This window comes from Rhinoderma darwinii, chromosome 11, assembly GCF_050947455.1.
Source record: "Rhinoderma darwinii isolate aRhiDar2 chromosome 11, aRhiDar2.hap1, whole genome shotgun sequence".
Lineage (NCBI taxonomy): Eukaryota > Metazoa > Chordata > Amphibia > Anura > Rhinodermatidae > Rhinoderma > Rhinoderma darwinii.
In genome coordinates, this window is record NC_134697.1 from 88,641,926 (window position 1) to 88,664,277 (window position 22,352).

Consider the following 22,352-nt stretch of genomic DNA (forward strand, 5'->3'; position numbering starts at 1 on the left):
ATGTGGGGAGAGGACTGGACAACAGGATAAGGAGATCCTTTCGTTACAAAACATCAGTGTAAATAAAAAGGACCGATTAATGTCAAATCACATTTCTGATAATAAAAGTGAAAAACTGACAGGCAAGTTAAAGTGTATGTTCACAAATGCCAGAAGTCTAGCAAGTAAAATGGGGGAGCTGGAGGCCTTGATACTGGAAGAAAATATAGATATAGTTGGTGTTGCTGAAACATGGCTGGACTCTTCACATGACTGGGCTGTAAATCTACAGGGTTTTACACTTTTTCGTAAAGACAGGACAAATAGGAAAGGTGGTGGTGTATGTCTGTATGTGAGAAGTGATATGAAGGCGAGTGTGAAAGAGACAATAGTGGGTGAAGACTGTGAGGAGGTTGAAACCTTGTGGGTGGAACTAGAAAGGGAGGTAAACACTGAAAAAATTACTTTTGGTGTAATCTATAGACCCCCCAATATAACTGAGGAGATGGAAGTTCAGCTATATAAACAGATGGAGCGGGCTGCACAGGCGGGTACTGTAGTGATAATGGGAGATTTTAATTTCCGGGATATTAATTGGTGTCATGGTTCGGCTTCAACTGCAAAGGGGAGACATTTCCTCAACCTGTTGCAGGAAAATTTTATGGGCCAGTTTGTGGAAGACCCGACTAGAGGTGAAGCTCTGTTGGATCTGGTCATTTCTAATAATGCAGATCTTGTTGGGAATGTCAATGTTCGTGAAAACCTCGGTAACAGTGATCACAATATAGTTACATTTTACCTATACTGTAAAAAACAAACGCAGGCTGGGAGGGCAAAAACATTTAATTTTAAGAAAGCCAATTTCCCCAGGATGAGGGCTGCAATTCAGGATATGGACTGGGAAGAACTAATGTCAAATAATGGAACAAATGATAAATGGGAGATTTTCAAATCTACTTTGAGTTATTATAGTGCAAAATTTATTCCTACAGGTAATAAGTATAAACGACTCAAATTAAACCCCACATGGCTTACACCTTCTGTGAAAGGGGCAATACATGACAAAAAAAGGGCATTTAAAAAATACAAATCTGAGGGTACAGCTGTAGCCTTTGTAAAATATAAAGAGCTTAATAAAATCTGTAAAAATGTAATAAAATTAGCAAAAATACAAAATGAAAGGCAGGTGGCCAAGGATAGTAAAACAAATCCTAAAAAATTCTTCAAGCATATAAATGCAAAAAAGCCAAGGTCTGAACATGTAGGACCCCTAGATAATGGTAATGGGGAGTTGATCACAGGGGATCAAGAGAAGGCAGAGTTACTAAATGGGTTCTTTAGCTCTGTATATACAACTGAAGAAAGAGCAGCTGATTTAGCCGGTGCCAGTGCTGTTAATATATCAGTTGATATACTGAATTGGATGAATGTAGAGATGGTCCAAGCTAAATTAAATAAAATAAATGTGCACAAGGCCCCGGGACCAGATGGGTTACACCCTAGAATTCTTAAAGAGCTTAGTTCAGTTATTTCTGTCCCCCTTTTCATAATATTCAGAGAATCTCTAGTGACTGGTATAGTGCCAAGGGACTGGCGCAGGGCAAATGTGGTGCCTATTTTCAAAAAGGGCTCTAGGTCTTCCCCGGGTAATTATAGACCAGTAAGCTTAACATCCATCGTGGGGAAAATGTTTGAGGGGCTATTGAGGGACTATATACAGGATTATGTGACAATAAATAGCATTATAAGTGACAGCCAGCACGGTTTTACAAAGGACAGAAGTTGTCAAACTAACCTAATCTGTTTTTATGAAGAGGTGAGCAGAAGTCTAGACAGAGGGGCCGCTGTGGATATAGTGTTTTTGGACTTTGCAAAGGCATTTGACACTGTCCCCCATAGACGCCTAATGGGTAAATTAAGGACTATAGGTTTAGAAAACATAGTTTGTAATTGGATTGAGAATTGGCTCAAGGACCGTATCCAGAGAGTTGTGGTCAATGATTCCTACTCTGAATGGTCCCCAGTTATAAGTGGTGTACCCCAGGGTTCAGTGCTGGGACCACTATTATTCAACTTATTTATTAATGATATAGAGGATGGGATTAATAGCACTATTTCTATTTTTGCAGATGACACCAAGCTATGTAATATAGTTCAGACTATGGAAGATGTTTGTGAATTGCAGGCAGATTTAAACAAACTAAGTGTTTGGGCGTCCACTTGGCAAATGAAGTTTAATGTAGATAAATGTAAAGTTATGCATCTGGGTACCAACAACCTGCATGCATCATATGTCCTAGGGGGCGCTACACTGGCGGATTCACTTGTTGAGAAGGATCTGGGTGTTCTTGTAAATCATAAACTCAATAACAGCATGCAGTGTCAATCAGCTGCTTCAAAGGCCAGCAAGATATTGTCGTGTATTAAAAGAGGCATGGACTCGCGGGACAGAGATGTAATATTGCCACTTTACAAAGCATTAGTGAGGCCTCATCTAGAATATGCAGTTCAGTTCTGGGCTCCAGTTCATAGAAAGGATGCCCTGGAGTTGGAAAAAATACAAAGAAGAGCAACGAAGCTAATAAGGGGCATGGAGAATTTAAGTTATGAGGAAAGATTGAAAGAATTAAACCTATTTAGCCTTGAAAAAAGACGACTAAGGGGGGACATGATTAACTTATATAAATATATTAATGGCACATACAAAAAATATGGTGATATCCTGTTCCTTGTAAAACCCCCTCAAAAAATAAGGGGGCACTCCCTCCGTCTGGAGAAAAAAAGGTTCAAGATGCAGAGGCGACAAGGCTTCTTTACAGTAAGAACGGTGAATTTATGGAATAGCCTACCGCAGGAGCTGGTCACAGCAGGGACAGTAGATGGCTTTAAAAAAGGGTTAGATAATTTCCTAGAACAAAAAAATATTAGCTCCTATGTGTAGACATTTTTCCTTCCCTTTTCCCTTCCCTTGGTTGGACTTGATGGACATGTGTCTTTTTTCAGCCGTACTAACTATGTAACTATGTAACTGCATTCAGAGAGACAATAAAGCCGTATGTGGTCTTGTTTTTTGCGGGATGAACTATATTTTTAATAGAAGCATTTTGGGGTAGATATAAATGATTGATTAGATTTTATAATTTTTGTATACATTTTTGTCATTTTAAGAGCCTACCGCTGTGACGGTTGACACTGCGTGGTTAAGGGAGTAGCGAGGAGAGTGACTGAGCAAAACTCATCATGCCAGAGCTGCTTTTTGATCCGCTCCCTAGATTTCTATGCTGAATTATCCTCATATTCGATTTTATGACTTTCAGCAGCATTTTTCTATACCCAATAGTCCAGAGTGTGGTATATCAATAAGTTTCAGGTTACAGTCACTATAGTAATGTGCTACTCAGCCGAGCCACAGCCAGAGAAATTGTCCATGTTGTGAGATGTTTTGAGCCGTGACTCAGCCGAGCTACAGCCAGAGAAATTGTCTCTCTCTTTTTTTTCAAGGTTTAGCTCTGTGACTCAGCCGAGACATTCCTTTTTTGGAAATATGCCAGAAGATGTTCATGTAATTGCTGCCTTGGTGAGGTATAACTGGCTGTGTCTGTAGGTGTGTAGTTCTTAGAGACATTAAATCCAGCTTCTTCCTTATTCTGGCCAAGATGTTCATCAGGACTTGGAAGATGGTGAAGACGTTCTTTGTCCTCTTGGTTTTCTGTAAAACAGATGCAGTCTATAAGATTACCTGTTAATATAATGGACATAGTGTCTACTCCACTGTCAAATATTAGGAAATGGCGTAAGCAACAATTCCCTAATATATTGTCACCAACATCAGAGCGTCGACAGTTTTTTTTATTCACACAAGATAAACTAGAACAACTGATGTTACTTTTTATGGTGGCAATCAGAAGATTCACACTTATTCATCTTCACCAGTAATAAGTTCTATTTTTTTCTGGACAGTCCCATAAAACGGACATCATAAGGGGTGGGACTTATAAAAATCTGATCCGAAATTGGTATAAATGGAAGTCATGACGCAGATGTAAACAGACCCTAAAGGATGAACGTAAGAGCACAAAGAAGAAAGATTCTAACAATGCCCCTCCAATAAGGATAAAATGTTGGCGGATATGAGTAAATGAGATGTGATTGGTCAGGACTATAAAGAAGATAATACACTGAAATAAATGACTGTAAAACATTTCCAGAACTACTCAAAAAATAAAGGCTCGTGGTGAGTGACAATATTTGGTGATTATATTATACGGAGCGCTGCTGTCATCGTCACCTCTTACAGGTTTTTTACCTGCTCAAGGCTTTTCATGAAAATGAATAAGAGGTTGTCACAGCCACTCCCCTGACCATTAACTTCCACTGAATAGAATTATACAGATGTTTCCACCTTTACAGCTGTTTGGATTCTGTTTTTGACTCCAATTTCTCAGGATTTGTAACATGGGATCCTATGTCATATCTCGCCACTCGTCTCGCAATATGTCGAAAGCCAAGAGAAGACTAAGGAAGGACACAGATGTAGTCTGATCTGCAGTCCTGACCTCTATCTCTACCTAACGCTATGTTCATATCTGCACTGGAGGCTCCACTCTTTTTTTCAGTGAAAGCATCAGACACCTTGTCGGACAGACCCCATTGTAAGTCCAGAGGCGCTGTGTCGTGGCTTCCGGTATAAATGGAAGTCATGATGCAGATGTAAACAGACCCTAAAGGATGAATGTAAGAGCACAAAGAAGAAAGATGCTAACAAGGTCCTAGGCAGCAGCCACTGTCTTGGGGTTATGTTGGACTCAGATTTCCCTTTACTCCTTATATTCAAACACTTGCATGGTCATGTCTCCTGCATCTAAAAAACATATTCAGCATCTGCCCTTTTCTTACTGTGGAAACGGCTAAAACTCTTAAGCTACATTCAGATGAACGTAGCCAACCTCGGACGTGAAAGACTGCAGTTTTTTCAGGTCCGAGGTCCACCCATGCGGCTGTTATGGAATAAATATATGTATAATGTATCTGAGACCTGAAAGAGTGCAATGCTGAAGAGAAAACATGTATTAGAATATATTCTGGGAAAGGTAATGGAATAGATTTGCAGACATTCTGTAGATAGTAGAAATTGGGGCCCTACAAGGACTTACCAGACACAAAGGAGTCTGTTTGATGTTTGATCTTTGATCTTTGATCTTTGATCTTTGAGTTCTGTGCATACAGCCAAGATAAGATAAGGACCAGACACCAGATTAACAACTAGAGATAAGAACAATGTACATTGTGACATAAATCACAAGGGAAGAAACCACAAGAATGTAAATGATTAATGTGTGTCTGCACGTAGTCATGTGATATTTTTACTATATAAACTCTGTGTCTCTGCAAATAAAGTCAGAAGGATTTTTACCTTGAGAAACGTCTCAGTGTATCTGTTGCTTCTCCGAGCTCGCACCCCCCCCCCACCTGATTTGAACCTGCATGGAGATCAAGGCGTAAAGTGACCTCATTGCGATCACAGAAATTGGCGCCCGAACAGGGACTTGACCAGAAGGACGGCACCCCACCTAGGGGATCTCCCGGGACTAGAGTGGCGACCACCCGGACGAAGGAACGTGCAGACCACTGCTGCAGCAAGGTAAGAAGACTTAATTCTTACAAACTCTGCTCTGCACCTTCCTGTCTGGTAGGTCACCTTCCCGGTAGTACTCCTGAGGAATAGAGGGGCCACATGAGGGTATTTTTAGTGTAAAAATCTGGTCAAGTCTATATGTAATCCTACCCTCAGGATAAAGTGCCTGATCTCCATGACAGTATTTGTATGAATGTTGTAGGAACCCAGTTTTGTGTCACAAATGCATTTTAGAATAAGGAAATTGTTTTTGGAAAAAACTTCCGATAATCCGGCAAATTACCAGAAACATGTGTACATGCTTCAGGTGACTACGGGGATTATGATAGGCTAAATTTTAGCCCGAAAATCGAAAATTTTGTGCAATCTGATAATCTGGCAAAATACCGAAAATGTGTGTACAGCATTGAGGTACTTGCGGGGATTATCATGCACTGATTTTCAGCTCAAAATTCCAGAATTTTCTGCAATCCGATAATCCGGCATGTCAAATGAACAGCTTGATTTTACGTTTTCCTTATTATTTGGATCAGGAATATTTGTCATATTACTGTTATGGTGTGGAGGATATCTCCTTGAGTGGTGTTTAAAGTGAATAAGAAGAAAGTAAGCTAGTTATAAAAGGAATTTAATTCTCTGGCCAGAGTAGAAGAAGGTTTAAAAGGGTTTTGAGGGGATAAGTAACTGTATAAAATAGGTGAGAAAGGTAGTGTGGGACTTTCCCTAACAGCCAATAGCCATAGTGTTTGTTAGTGAAGATAAAAACTGAGAGAGAAGGGTAAGAGTCCCCTCCATCATAGCAGGGCTATGGGAAACAGTCACGGCAAACGAGAGTTTGAGGTATGGCATATGGGTGAGCAAGCACCTGTTAAAAGGGTGTAAGCTTACTAGGGGATCGTAAATCCAGAAATTCACCTATCAGGAAAACTACCCCCTACATAACTTAGGGTCTGCCTTTAGGCGACCACTTATAACTAGACAATGGGGAACTGGTGTCCCTATTAAGTACGGAGACTAGAAACTGTCTAAAACAGATGAGAATGGAATTCGTCTGTCAGCTAGAATCTGTAATAAGAGTAAGTACGGAAGCTAGAAACTGTCTAAAATAGATGAGAATGGAATTCATCTATCAGTAGCTAAAATCTGTAACAGGAGTAAGTACGGAAACTAGAAACTGTATAAAACAGATGAGAATGGAATTCATCTGTCAGTAGCTAGAATCTGTAACAAGAGTACGAGATGAGCACCCCAAAGGACAAACCGCCAAACAGGTAGTAGCAGAAAGAGAAGGTAAAAAGGCAACGCAGGGAACAAAATAAATAAATAAATAAATTAAAAAAAATAAAAATAAAAAAAATTAATGAAAGCATGTGGTCTAGAATCCCATGGACGGTTAGACGCAGAAAAATGGAATGAATGTTGTGACACAAAACGTGGATGGCTGAAAGATGAAAAGTGTCAGAGGAAATTCATATTTTATAAAGTAAAGTTTAAAGCAAAGGGAGGTATAGAAGTAGTAGCTGTTTTAATGTTGCAAATGACCTTATAGTAAATTCCCATATGGTATAATTTAGAATCAACTAGTGTGATAAGAGAAGGGGGAGGTGAAGAACAGCTGCTAGTGAGATAAGAAATGTAATCTTGTTCTTGAAATGAATGGACACAACATTAAATGCTGATATAGATATTTTGTATGACTTTGTGTCATTTTGTAGATTGAATCAGGAAAAGTGATAAATGTAATAATGTATAAGCAGTCCTTCACAGCCAAACCACCAGACACCTCTGTCTTATATGATGAGACCCTTGATCCTGTCATACATTCTGCACAGAGTGCAGAGTTGCTTGCCCTGATCAAGGCATGAAAACTGGCAGAGGGAAAAAGAGGAGGGCGGCTCCAAGCCGCAGATTGGGCAAAAGGTATTCTGGAGAACAAAGGGAAGTTGGAAGGTAGAAAGTTGATAGAAAGTGCTTTAGAGGGATTTGCAGAAGAGGAAGTTAGGAATAAGAAATGTATTGTATGTATTAGAGAACAGGACCAGCCGACGCCCGGTAATGGCGTCCGTACCTCATGTTGAGTGTGTCCTCATTGTTGGTGGGAAACCCCCTGCACACTGTTTCCAATGGGAGAGGCTGCCCCCCCCTGCCCCTGATGTGGCCACGCCCGGCCCAACCAAATCAGTATGAAATAATCACCTTGTTAATTTTGTTATTTGTAGTGTTTTTTCTATTTTACAGAAGTTCCAGTCTAGTTCACTGATGAAACAACACGTCATCATAATATAGAGATGGTGGCCGTCAGATTGTACGGTTAAACATTAACGTAGATAATTCCTATACAATGGTGTGATAAATGATTGCAGATACGTATGTTGTTTTGCCGGCATTGAAAGTGTTAAGTTGTGAGAAGTTGTGAGAAGTTGTGAGAAGTTGTGAGAAGCTTTGAGTGTGTGACCCCCCTCCCTCCCCTCTAAAGTGTGCTGTGTTTGGGAGGAGGAGGAGGGGGGCTGACTGGGTGCAGTCTGCAGGGCTGATGAGACAAAGGGATCTCAATATGCACTGCTGAGATATATATATATCAGTAATGTCTACAAACCGAAATAAATTTCTTCTCTTTTGCGCAAGCGCTGTTGGTTATAAAAGTTACGATAATTATGTGTTATGATGTGATCAGATTTCATGTGTTTTGATAATTCAGATGTATTAAACTACAGATACTGTGAGACACGGGGTATTGAAAATGTATGTGCCCCCACCGTTATACTGTTTATTGGTTTGCAGTAATTAATGTTATCAGAGATAATATTTTCTGTTTTATTGAATAACTAACTACAATTGTTTTGTTTTTGATTTCACACATGAGTTATGTCATTGTAAAGATAACATGTTTGTCAGGAAAAAGTCATTTTTGTTTCAGGCTGTTGTACATTACAAGGGGTTAAATTAGTGTTATGTTGAGATGTAGTTTTGAACTCTGCTACATCACTCTCGCAGAGTCCACAAAGGGGGGAAGGGTGAAGGAACTGATTAGGTACAATTTTGGTTTATGTGTAAGAGACCATCCCCCTCCAGCAAAGTTACACAGGAGGCGATGTGACATCACTCACACGAGTTTTTATGGATTTAGATGAGGGAGAAGGCAAAACAAAACTTGTATATTACTGCTATTCTAACTCAAGTACAACCTAAGCATTTGTCAACTGCAAGACATTTGAGATTAACCTGTGCTCTTCTTCTTCCTGAGCAGGTTACTTTACACCGCTGTACTACATTGAACCCAGCTACCTTACTGCCTTTGGAGCAAGGGGGAGAAGACGTAGGTAAAGTATGGTCACAATTTTTGCCTGAAACTGATGAACATGATTGTATGGCCCTTATGGCCCAGGAAACAGTGGGGTTCGCACATGTAAAAGATACCCCACTCCAAAACCCAGACCCAATACTCTTTGTGGATGGTTCAAGGTATTGTGTAGAAGGATCTTTTCTTACAGGATATGCAGTAACCACCGAAGATGTAGTCCTAGAAGCAGCCTCCTTACCAGCGTCCCGCTCAGCACAAGAAGTGGAGCTTAAGGCCCTGGCAGTAGCATGCCAACATGCAGAAGGAAAGACAGCAAATATATACACTGACTCTCGATATGCTTTTGGGATTGCACACGATTATGGCCCCATATGGAGGGCAAGACAGTTTTTGACCTCTGCAGGTACACCTGAAAAGAATGCAGACTTTGTAAAATACTTGATGGAGACCCTGATGTTACCCACAGAAGTAGCAGTAGTAAAAATTAAAGCTCACACTAAGGTGAGTTCACCAGAGACAAAAGGGGAAATGCCCTGGCAGACGAAGCGGCAAAGCAAGCAGCACAGAAGCTACCCGTGTTAGCAGCCGTATGTCAGATAAAAGATCCAGAGGAAACAAGACCAGCTGTAAGCCCGGAACTACTGCAAAAACTTCAAGGACAAGCAACAGAAGAAGAAAAAGACAAGTGGACGGCCCAAGGAGCAACGCTACGAAAAGATGGCCTCTGGCAGTGCCAGAATAAACTGTGCCTGCCTAAGACAATGTTCCCAATGATGGCCCAGATAACACATGGAGAGACACACCAGTCAAAAACGGCAATGATGGACTTGGTAAACAAGGTGTGGTATGCCCCAGGGTTTAGTGTGATGGCCAGCAGTTTTACACAAGGATGCATGATCTGTGCAACACATAATATTGGAAGAACTGTAAAAGTACCACAGAAGCACACACCCAGACCTATATATCCGTTCCAGAGACTGCAGATAGACTATATTCAATTACCCAAAGTTGGTACCTATGAGTATGTGCTTGTTTGTATTGATCTTTTTTCAGGATGGCCAGAAGCTTTTCCAGTAACCAAAGCTACAGCCGTAGCCCAGCAAAGAAACTGATCAACGAGGTGGTGTGCAGATATGGAGTTCCAGAGATGATCGAGAGCGACAGAGGAACTCATTTTACGGGTGAAATCATGAACTATGTGTTGTCAGCTCTAGGCATAAGTCAAGCCCTACATACACCATACCATCCACAAAGTAGTGGGAAGGTTGAGAGACTAAATGGGACTCTCAAATTGAAAATCCAAAAAGTAATGGTAGAAACCGGGAAACCATGGACCGAGTGTCTACCATTAGCCTTGTTCTCAGTAAGATACACGCCCACAAAAAGAACAGGTCTCAGCCCATATGAGATCTTATTTGGGTCGGCTCCCAGATTAGGATGTTATTTTCCACAGGTGCTCCAAATGCAGTATGGTAGACTAACAGATTATGTATCAACGCTGAACAAACAATTGACCAAGGTGTATGCACAAGTCTTTGCTTCCATTCCAGGTCCTGATTCAGTTGACGTATAAGCTAGAACCAGGAGATTGGGTCGTTGTCAAAAGACACGTGAGGAAGAGCCTTGAACCAAGATTTGATGGTCCTTTTCAAGTCCTACTCGTTACAAGCACCTCTGTAAAGCTCGAAGGAAAGACAAGCTGGATTCACGCCAGTCATTGTAAAAAGGTTCTTCAGCCAGAAGAATGAAGATCTTTGCGGTTGTTGCGGCGGTTGTTGCGTGTGCTCTTATACAAAAAGGCAGAACTGCTACTCCTGTACACGTAATCAGTACAGAATCACTGGAACAGTTCAGGACAGGGTGGGCGAATGCCACAGTGGATAGAAAGCAGGGTAACTACACCTGTAAGGCCAATGACCCGTGTTATACTACAAATGTGACTACAACCGAAGGGACTTGGAGAAAAGGACCACATGGAGGGACTGTGTACCTTCACATAGACAAAACAGCCAACATTAGCATACAAGAAGAGACGGCTGTTGTTTTGTTGTTATGAACCAGATTTACAGTATCGACAGAAATATACAACCAGTAAAAATAGAAATGAAATGATAAATAAGATTTATGAAAGATGCAACAAGGAGAGGCTCAACTCTACGATTGTAATAAAAGAAACTGATGGGATGATATTATGTATGAATAATAGCCAAATAAGAAATAGAAGATATTTTGTATTCTTGATAACAATTTTAAGAGATAGTTTTAAGCCACATATAACAGTACAAAGTCTGGAAAGAATCCCACACACTTGTAAGAGCGCTGTAACCCAACAGCAGAAAGAGAATGTACACTTCAATATTTCCTTCCCTGAATCCCCCAGCTGTCATAGACAAAAAAGAGAATGGTATGACACGCTATTAGGAGGGGTAGGAACGGGATTAGGAGTATTGAATGGGATACAGTTAGAAACAGTTATGAACAAATTAAACTCAGTGGGAGATGACACATGTACTGCATTAAGGATAGGTGCCTCATGGTTACCTACTACCTTTGCCATACAACAGAAAGGGTTAACTATAGATGAACTGTTTCTAAATGTTTTCAATGAAAGTATGCTAACCGAATATAGAACATTACAGAATGTATCAACTTTTGTAAATTGGACAGTATGTACGCTTAAAACGATGTGGCAACAAGAACAGATGAATAATTGTAAGAATAAATTGTTTAGTAGTCATGTTAGGCAATGGACAGACATTCTGCCCGTAGGAGAGAGAAATGATACGTGGTTATTGTTCCAGCCTGAGTATACTGAGTGTACACTTAGATGGTGCGCAGGAAGACTAATAGCATTCAATGTGAAAAATCCTACTCTATTATGCAAATTTATTGTTATGCCAATGGTAATGATTGATCCGGTGACATTATTAGGACAATATTGGATGCCAGAAATGAAAGGAACACACATAGATTCTCAAAATAAGACAAGGAATATAGATTTGTGCCAATTAACAGAGCAAGGATATGTATGTAATCAACAGTCAGGGATATATGAACCCTGTCTGATGCAGCACCAGGATAATGTATGCGCACTCACTATAATCCCAGAAGCTAACCTACAGGTATATATTGAAGTAGGTCCACAGCATGTATGTTTAATAACTAACAACAAGCAGACCCTTAGCCAGTTTAATCTCATGGGACCATTTTCAGGATGTCTATACAATGTGACGCATTTGACTTGGGGGAACCAAACTATAGTGTTCCTGCCTACTTTAGAAGAAATAATGTCCACTGTATGGGTACCTGAACCTTTGCCCTATGGAAATTTTAGTTTGCCACTGGAAGAGTTAAAACAAGTGTTACAAAAGTCTAAAGACGTAAAGAAATTGATAGCAGCCCATAATGTAACTCTAAGTAAAGTGAAAGTATTGGCTACAATAGCAGCTAAGGAAGTGATAAATTTATCGTCAGCAATAAAAGATGCCAGTGCCCATCATTGGTATGACATATTTACAGGATTTTCCCCCACTGCCACTAAGATACTGCATGTGTTGTTCCAACCCTTGATATGTTTCATAATATTATTTGTATTGCTTACATGTTTCAATTGTTATGCATTTTGCAAAATAAGGGAAGCATTCAAACAGAGGCCTATACATTATGATGAAAGAATGTTGTGAGATTACCCCACCTACATACCTGTGTGAATCAAGTGAAGAAATGGATCGAAGCCTTGCTATCAGGAGATAGAAGTAGCATTGGAATTTAGGTGTTGGTAAAATCACAAAAGGAGGGATTGTTATGGAATAAATATATGTATAATGTATCTGAGACCTGAAAGAGTGCAATGCTGAAGAGAAAACATGTATTAGAATATATTCTGGGAAAGGTAATGGAATAGATTTGCAGACATTCTGTAGATAGTAGAAATTGGGGCCCTACAAGGACTTACCAGACACAAAGGAGTCTGTTTGATGTTTGATCTTTGATCTTTGATCTTTGATCTTTGAGTTCTGTGCATACAGCCAAGATAAGATAAGGACCAGACACCAGATTAACAACTAGAGATAAGAACAATGTACATTGTGACATAAATCACAAGGGAAGAAACCACAAGAATGTAAATGATTAATGTGTGTCTGCACGTAGTCATGTGATATTTTTACTATATAAACTCTGTGTCTCTGCAAATAAAGTCAGAAGGATTTTTACCTTGAGAAACGTCTCAGTGTATCTGTTGCTTCTCCGAGCTCGCACCCCCCCCCCACCTGATTTGAACCTGCATGGAGATCAAGGCGTAAAGTGACCTCATTGCGATCACACGGCATGCGTTGTCACAGATCCCCAATAGACTAGAGTCTATGTAGGGATCCATGACACGCAGTAAAATAGGACATGTCCTATTTTTCCACGGACCTTTCACACGCTCCGTTAAAACAACGGTCGTGTAAACGGCCCCATTGAAATAGATGAGTCTGTGTGACGGCCGTTGTTTTAACAGCTGTCACACGGACGAGATACACACTCGTCTGAATGAGCCCTTATTGGTACTCCGATTTCTTCTCGCCTTGACTCCTGTAACTCATTACTTGTCAGTTTTCCCCTCACTAAACTCTCCCCTCTACAGTCAATGCTAAATGCAGCCGCCAGGCTCATCTTCCTGACCAACCACTACACCAATGGCTCTACCATGTGCCAGTCACTGCTCTGGACCGCTACACCAATGCCTCTGCTCTGTCCCAGTCACTACCCTGGAGACCAATGCCTCTAACCTTTGCTAGTCACTAAAATGGACCGCTACACCAATGCCTCTTCTCTGTCCCAGTCACTGCCCTGGAGACCAATGCCTCTACCCTGTGCCAGTAACTATAATGGACCACTACACCAATGCCCCTACCCTGTGCCAGTCACTGCTATGGACCATTACACCAATGCTTCTACCCTGTGCCAGTCACTGCTCTGGACTGCTAAACCAATGGCCTCTACCCTGTGCAAGTCATTATAATGGACCACTACACCAATGCCTCTACCCTGTGCCAGTTACTATAATGGACCACTGCACCAATGCCTCTACCCTGTGCCAGTCACTATAATGGACCACTACACCAATGCCCCTACCCTGTGCAAGTCACTACATTAGTTGCCCATTTACTTTAGAATTCAATATAATCTTATTACTCTCATTTACAAAGCGCTCCCCAGGGCTGCACCTCCATACATCTCCCTCATCTCTGTCTACCACCCTGTGTACTACCTCCTCCCTCATCTGTGTCTACCACCCTGTGTACTACCTCCTCCCTCATCTCTGTCTACCACCCTGTGTACTACCTCCTCCCTCATCTATGTCTAGCACCCTGTGTACTACCTCCTCCCCCATCTCTGTCTGCCACCCTGTGTACTACCTCCTCCCTCATCTCTGTCTACCAACCTGTGTACTACCTCCTCCCTCATCTCTGTTTACCACCCTGTGTTCTACCTCCTCCCCATCTCTGTCTGCCACCCTGTGTACTACCTCCTCCCTCATCTCTGTCTACCACCCTGTGTACTACCTCCTCCCCCATCTCTGTCTGCCACCTTGTTTACTACCTCCTCCCTCATCTCTATCTACAACCCTGTGTACTACCTCCTCCCTCATCTCTGTCTGCCACCCTGTGTACTACCTCCTCCCTCATCTCTGTCTACCACCCTGTGTACTACCTCCTCCCTCATCTCTGTCTACCACCCTGTGTACTACCTCCTCCCTCATCTCTGTCTACCAACTTGTGTACTACCTCCTCCCTCATCTCTGTCTACCACCCTGTGTACTACCTCCTCCCTCATCTATGTCTACCACCCTGTGTACTACCTCCTCCCTCATATCTGTCTACCACCCTGTGTACTACCTCCTCCCTCATCTCTGTCTACCACCCTGTGTACTACCTCCTCCCTCATCTCTGTCTACCACCCTGTGTACTACCTCCTCCCTCATCTGTCTACCACCCTGTGTACTACCTCCTCCCTCATCTCTGTCTACCACCCTGTGTACTGCCTCCTCCCTCATATCTGTCTACCACCCTGTGTACTACTGCCTCCCTCATCTCTGTCTACCACCCTGTGTACTACTCCCTCCCTCATCTCTTTCTACCACCCTGTGTACTACCTCCTCGCTCATCTCTGTCTACCACCCTGTGTACTACCTCATCTTTGTCTACCACCCTGTGTACTACCTCATCTCTGTCTACCACCCTGTGTACTACCTCCTCCCTCATCTCTGTCTACCACCCTGTGTACTCCCTCCTCCCTCATCTCTGTCTACCACCCTGTGTACTACCTCCTCCCCCATCTCTGTCTGCCACCCTGTGTACTACCTCCTCCCTCATCTCTGTCTGCCACCCTGTGTACTACCTCCTCCCTCAGATTGTAAGCTCTTGCGAGCAGATTCACCCCTCTAGTTTGATTTGTTAATTAGTTTGTTTCTATGTTATGTCTGATTTTGTCTGTACATGAACTTATTTTGTCTGTACATGAACCATCTGATTTAAAAATGCTGCATAATATGTTGGCGCTATAGAAATACAAATTATTATTAATATTATTGGGCTAAATTTAAGAATAAAAGCTGTAAGAACTTACTGTCAGAGGAGGTGTCCACATGATCTGGGCTGATATTCATGGTCACGTGATTGGATCCAGGCATGGAGATCTGAGTGTCCTCAACGGTGTAGCTTTTTTCAGCCAATCCTTGAGGAACATTATCGGTCATGACATCAGAGGTGTCCACATCCTCTGGGCTGGTATTGATGGTCACATCATTGGTTTCAGACATAGAGATCTTATTGTCTTCAATGACAACACTTTTTTCAGCCAGCCCGGGAGGAGCATCATTGGTTATAATATCAGAGGTGTCCACATCCTCTGGGCTGATATTGATGGTCACATGATCGGATCCCGGTATGGAGATCTGAGAGTCTTCAATGACATCACTTTTTTCAGCCAGCCTATGAGGGGCATCCTCGTCTATAATATTTATTTTGTCCTCGTGTTTTGCTGTAAGACAGAAAATTGAAATTAGTAATTATAAAATAAAATCTTCTATAAGTTTACTGTAATTTATTAATTGAAATCCCCTAAAGACAAAGTAAATGCCAAGAATAAAAGATCACAACCCCCACAGCTGCCTCTACATCTCGGGTTCCTCACTAAATCCTTCCAAGACCCTCTGTGGACATGACTGACCCCTCCAGTCTCCTGTATAACCACGCTCCTGGATCATCACCCGACACAATATAGATTTATATAATGAACATGGCCGTGATATAGGGAAGACGATGAAATCTACAATCCTGGAGCGGTGGTTATATTGAGTGTAGTAGTGAATATTCTATAAAGTGGAGGATTTTACTGTAAGGTGGAGTTACACTATATTACCTTTGGTGGATGTGGGAATAACTGTATTTGATGTCGTGTTATGCCACAAGAAGGCCGATAGTTACAGAGAATGGGTCCGCATGATGTGAGTAGCGGGAATACTCCATCCTCTCCGATAAGAGGCAGTCATTGGGAAATACATCGAGATATAGTGCACAGTTGTGATGACTTTAGTAAAATGTGCTCATAGATTAGATTATTTTTCTATAAATACATTTCATATAATGAAAGAGACAAAGCAGAATATTCCCAGTGTCCACGTGATATAAAGCTCCTATAAATTGTTTTATGTAGATAGATATTAATATGTCACATCTGATAAACTCTATTTACCGTTTTTTTTGCCGTTTCTCTCTCTATTTTCATCCATTGAACATTGGGTCTCAACATCTCTCGTGGATTTAGTTTTCGATTGTCTTGTAATAAGGGAAGAAATATTGTGGATTAGAGATATGACGACATTATGACTATAGACAAGTCTTTATATTCTGTACATAGAGGTGTAATGTGTCCCCATTATATTCTGTACATAGAGGTGTAATGTGTCCCCATTATATTCTGTACATAGAGGTGTAATGTGTCCCATTATATTCTGTACATAGAGGTGTAATGTGTCCCCATTATATTCTGTACATAGAGGTGTAATGTGTCCCTATTATAGTCTGTACATAGAGATGTAATGTGTCCCCATTATATTCTGTACATAGAGGTGTAATGTGTCCCCATTATATTATACATAGAATGTGTAATGTGTCCCCATTATATTCTGTACATAGAGGTATAATGTGTCCCCTTTATATTCTGTACATAGAGGTGTAATGTGCCCCCATTATATTCTGTACAGAGAGGTGTAATGTGCCCCCATTATATTCTGTACATAGAGGTGTAACGTGCCCCCATTATATTCTGTACATAGAGGTGTAATGTGCCCCCATTATATTCTGTACATAGAGGTGTAATGTCTCCCCATTATATTCTGTACATAGAGGTGTAATGTGTCCCCATTATATTCTGTACATAGAGGTGTAATGTGTCCCCATTATATTCTGTACATAGAGGTGTAACGTGCCCCCATTATAATCTGTACATAGAGGTGTAATGTGTCCCCATTATATTCTGTACATAGAGGTGTAATGTGTCCCCATTATATTCTGTACATAGAGGTGTAACGTGCCCCCATTATATTCTGTACATAGAGGTGTAACGTGTCCCCATTATATTCTGTACATAGAGGTGTAATGTGTCTCCATTATATTCTGTACATAGAGGTGTAATGTGCCCCCATTATATTCTGTACATAGAGGTGTAATGTGCCCCCTTTATATTCTGTACATAGAGGTGTAATGTGCCCCCATTATATTCTGTACATAGAGGTGTAATGTGCCCCCATTATATTCTGTACATAGAGGTGTAACGTGCCCCCATTATATTCTATACATAGAGGTGTAATGTCTCCCCATTATATTCTGTACATAGAGGTGTAATGTGTCCCCATTATATTTTGTACATAGAGGTGTAATGTGTCCCATTATTATTCTGTACATAGAGGTGTAATGTGCCCCCTTTATATTCTGTACATAGAGGTGTAACGTGTCCCCATTATATTCTATACATAGAGGTGTAATGTGCCCCCATTATATTCTGTACATAGAGGTGTAACGTGCCCTCATTATATTCTGTACATAGAGGTGTAATGTGTCCCATTTTATTCTGTACATAGAGGTGTAATGTGCCCCCATTATATTCTGTACATAGAGGTGTAATGTGCCCCCATTATATTCTGTACATAGAGGTGTAATGTGTCCCATTATATTCTGTACATAGAGGTGTAATGTGTCCCCATTATATTCTGTACATAGAGGTGTAACGTGCCCCCATTATATTCTGTACATAGAGGTGTAATGTGTCCCCATTATATTTTGTACATAGAGGTGTAATGTGTCTCCATTATATTCTGTACATAGAGGTGTAATGTGCCCCCTTTATATTCTGTACATAGAGGTGTAATGTGCCCCCATTATATTCTGTACATAGAGGTGTAATGTGTCCCCATTATATTCTGTACATAGAGGTGTAATGTGTCCCCATTATATTCTGTACATAGAGGTGTAACGTGCCCCCATTATATTCTGTACATAGAGGTGTAACGTGTCCCCATTATATACTGTACATAGAGGTGTAACGTGTCCCCATTATATTCTGTACATAGAGGTGTAACGTGTCCCCATTATATTCTGTACATAGAGGTGTAACGTGTCCCCATTATATTCTCTACATAGAGGGGTAATGTGTCCCCATTATATTCTGTACATAGAGGTGTTATGTGTCCCCATTATATTCTATACATAGAGGTGTAATGTGCCCCCATTATATTCTGCACATAGAGGTGTAATGTGCCCCAATTATATTCTGTACATAGAGGTGTAATGTCTCCCCATTATATTCTGTACATAGAGGTGTAATGTGCCCCTTTTACTGGATCATGTTATACTCGGAGGGGGGGGCGGCGGGGTGCAGTATTTCCTATATAGACTCCTGTGTAGCCCATAAATACGGCACTGAGGAGTCATGTGCTGGGGGAACCCTGGAAAGGGAACAAAAATACACCCCCTCCAATATTCATAACTACAAATACATCTCAGCATCACGTCTTGGAGCAATAAAGACAATGTTTCGGAAGAATCAATTATATTTTCTGAGCTGCTGGAAAGTCACTTTATTCTGCCGAAATGTTGAACCCAGTGGCGTAACTACCGCTGTAGCAGCCATAGCGGCTGCTACGGGGTCCGTAGCATGAGGGGGCCCGTGCCGCCTGCCGGCACGGGCCACCCTTCCCATGGCCGCAGGCTCCGCTACCAGCTGCTATGGCTGCTACAGCGCGATGCCACTGAAGGGGTTGTTCTTACAAAAGACATGCATCCCCTATCCACAAGATAGGGGATACATGTGTGATCGCTGGGACGCCCAGCGATAAGGAGAACGGGGGACCGAAAGTCCCCCGAAGATCTCCATGACAGACCTCGGACTTCCGGAGTCTGTCGGCAGCTCCATAGAAATGAATTGTGCACCGGTCACGCTTGTGCGCATGCGAGACCAGCGCTCCTTTAATTTTTATTGAACTGCGCAGACCCCGGAAGTCCGAGGTTTGTCCCCCCGGTCTCCTTATCGCTGCCAGCGATCACACATATCTTCCCTATCCTGTGGATAGGGGATGCATGTCGTTTGTAGGACAAACTATAGGCCGTTTTTTTTTTGGGTGGGGTTGGGGGGCTGCATGGCTTTACCTACAGAGGGGATTTAGGGCTGTATGGCGTTAACTCAAGGGGGGTGTTTGGGGCTGTATGACGTTATCTACATGGGGAGAGCTGTATGGCGTTATCTACAGGGGAGGACTGTATGGCGTTATCTACAGGGGAGGGCTGTATGGCATTATCTACAGGGGGAGGGCTGTATGGCATTATCTACAGGGGGAGGGCTGTATGATGTTATCTGCAGTGGGAGGGCTGTATGACTTTATCTACAGGGGGAGGGCTGTATGGCTTTATCTACATGGGGAGGGCTGTATGGCGTTATCTACAGGGGGGCTGTATGGCGTTATCTTAAGGGGAGGGCTGTATGGCGTTATCTACAGTGGGAGGGCTGTATGGTGTTATCTACAGGAGAGGGCTGTATGGTGTTATCTACAGGGGGGGCTGTCTGGCGTTATCTACAGGGAGGGCTGTATGACGTTATCTACAGGGAAGGCTGTATGGCTTTATCTACAGGGGCGGGCTGTATGACGTTATCTAAAGGGGAGGGCTGTATGGTGTTATCTACAGGGAGAGGGCTGTATGGCGTTATCTACAGGGGGAGGGCTGTATGGCGTTATCTACAGGGAGAGGGCTGTATGGCGTTATCTGCAGTGGGAGGGCTGTATGACTTTATCTACAGGGGGAGGGCTGTATGACTTTATCTACAGGGGAGGGCTGTATGGCGTTATCTACAGGGGGGCTGTATAGCGTTATCTAAAGGGCAGGGCTGTATGGCGTTATCTAAAGGGGAAGGCTGTATGGCTTTATCTACAGGGGCGGGCTGTATGACGTTATCTAAAGGGGAGGGCTGTATGGTGTTATCTACAGGGGAGGGCTGTCTGGCGTTATCTACAGGGGGAGGGCTGTATGGCTTTATCTACAGGGGCAGGGCTGTATGGCGTTATCTACAGGGGAGGGCTGTATGACGTTATCTACAAGGGGGCTGTATGGCGTTATCTACAGGGGGGCTGCCTGGCGTCATCTACAGGGGGATGGCTGTCTGGCGTTATCTACAGGGGGATGGCTGTATGACGTTATCTATAGGGGGGGCTGTATGACATTATCTACAGGGGGCTGTATGGTGCTATCTATAGGGGGCGCTGTGTGGTGGAATCTATAGGGAGGCACTATGTACAAGGGGGGGTTGTGTGATACCCAGGGGAGGGAGGCCCAGTTAAAAGTTTGCTATGGGGCCCAGTCTTTCCTAGTTACGCCCCTGGTTATAATCAGCGGCTGTGCGTGAAAGTCGGAGGTAAAAGGCCGGACATGAAATCATTATCTACAATACTCACTTATATCTGATGTAACAGGCGACGCCATAAAAAGTTACAAGGAGGAAGTTGATGGCAGAAAACGCAGCAACCACAATGAACTTATTCCAAAAGTATTGTGGAGTCTCAGTACGAGTAGTAATAGGAGTAGTAGTAGTAATAGGAGTAGTAGTATGTACTGAAAAAGAAGGAGAAACCATATAAGTGTTCAGATAAACTCCATTATTATTATTATTATTATTTTTATTATTTTCATTCATGTAATACAAGTTTGGAATCAAGATGAATGTCCCCAAGATTGTCAGGAGTGACTGGTTATATGGGATCTATCTATCCATCCATCCATCGATCCATCCAAATCCATCCATCCAATCCATCCATCCAATCCAATCCATCCATCCATCCATCCATCCAAATCCATCCATCCATCCATCCATCCATCCATCCAATCCATCCATCCAATCCATCCATCCATCCAATCCATCCATCCATCCATCCAATCCATCCATCCATCCATCCATCCATCCAATCCATCCATCCAATCCATTTCCAGCATTTTTAAAAGTAAGTTTAAATGTGTTTTTGTTTGAGTTTTTTTGTGACCATTTAAAAAAAAAAAAATTCTGGCGTTTTTTAAGTGTTGATAATTGGCAGAAACAAACGCATTACCTTGAGCATGCTGTGATTTGAAAAAAAATGCCACTCACCCTATAAGCGGAAAAAAAACAGCGAATAACAAAATTCTATGTACGTTCTTATATTTTATTATAGACTTTAACGTAGCATTTGTCAAAAATTGTGGGCACAAAAAAGTGCCGTATAAAACACAAGTAACTGCTGTGTATGAGTCCAGCCTTAGGCGTCCAGGTCTGATCTATATGTTACTGGACTGACCACGTGGATGAGCCCTATCAGATTAGTGACTTGTCCGCACAGCATTAACCCCTTATTCACTGTATATCTGGTGACGCACTTACCTCTACTTATCCGATTCTTCGCAAATGATCCATATTTGCGGAAATTGATAGGAGCGCCTTCCACAGACGCTAAAAGCACATTCACAATGAGAAGTAATCGCAACAGCATGATGACCTGGAGATATAGCTCTTCTCCTCTATATATCCAGACTAATCCCCTCCACTGTAACATCGCTCAATACTCCTACAGATTCCGTGATGTCACAATAGGACACACATCACAGGGAGCAGATTACAGCAGTGATGTCACAATAGTACACACATCATCGGAAGCAGTATATAATATAGCTTTATATAATGTCCTGTCACCCAGCTTTCCTATATATAATGTCCTGTCACCCAGCTTTCCTATATGTAATGTCCTGTCACCCAGCTTTCCTGTATATGTCCTGTCACCCAGCTTTCCTATATATAATGTCCTGTCACCCAGCTTTCCAATATATAATGCCATGTCACCCAGCTTTCATATATATAATGTCACGTCACCCA

At 42.0% G+C, this 22,352-nt stretch overlaps 1 protein-coding gene across 1 annotated transcript; it reads right to left on the reverse strand.

Moving 5' to 3' along the window:
- Positions 1–3,058: 3,058 nt before the first annotated feature.
- On the reverse strand, positions 3,059–21,997 carry LOC142663738 (uncharacterized). Its single transcript, XM_075842560.1, has 5 exons — positions 21,864–21,997; positions 20,908–21,064; positions 16,659–16,741; positions 15,531–15,944; positions 3,059–3,688 (listed from the first exon to the last, which is right to left on the reverse strand). The coding sequence occupies exons 1-5, from the start codon at positions 21,970–21,972 to the stop codon at positions 3,483–3,485; spliced, it is 969 nt and encodes a 322-aa protein (XP_075698675.1). The 5' UTR covers positions 21,973–21,997; the 3' UTR covers positions 3,059–3,482.
- Between the last annotated feature and the right edge of the window lie 355 nt (positions 21,998–22,352).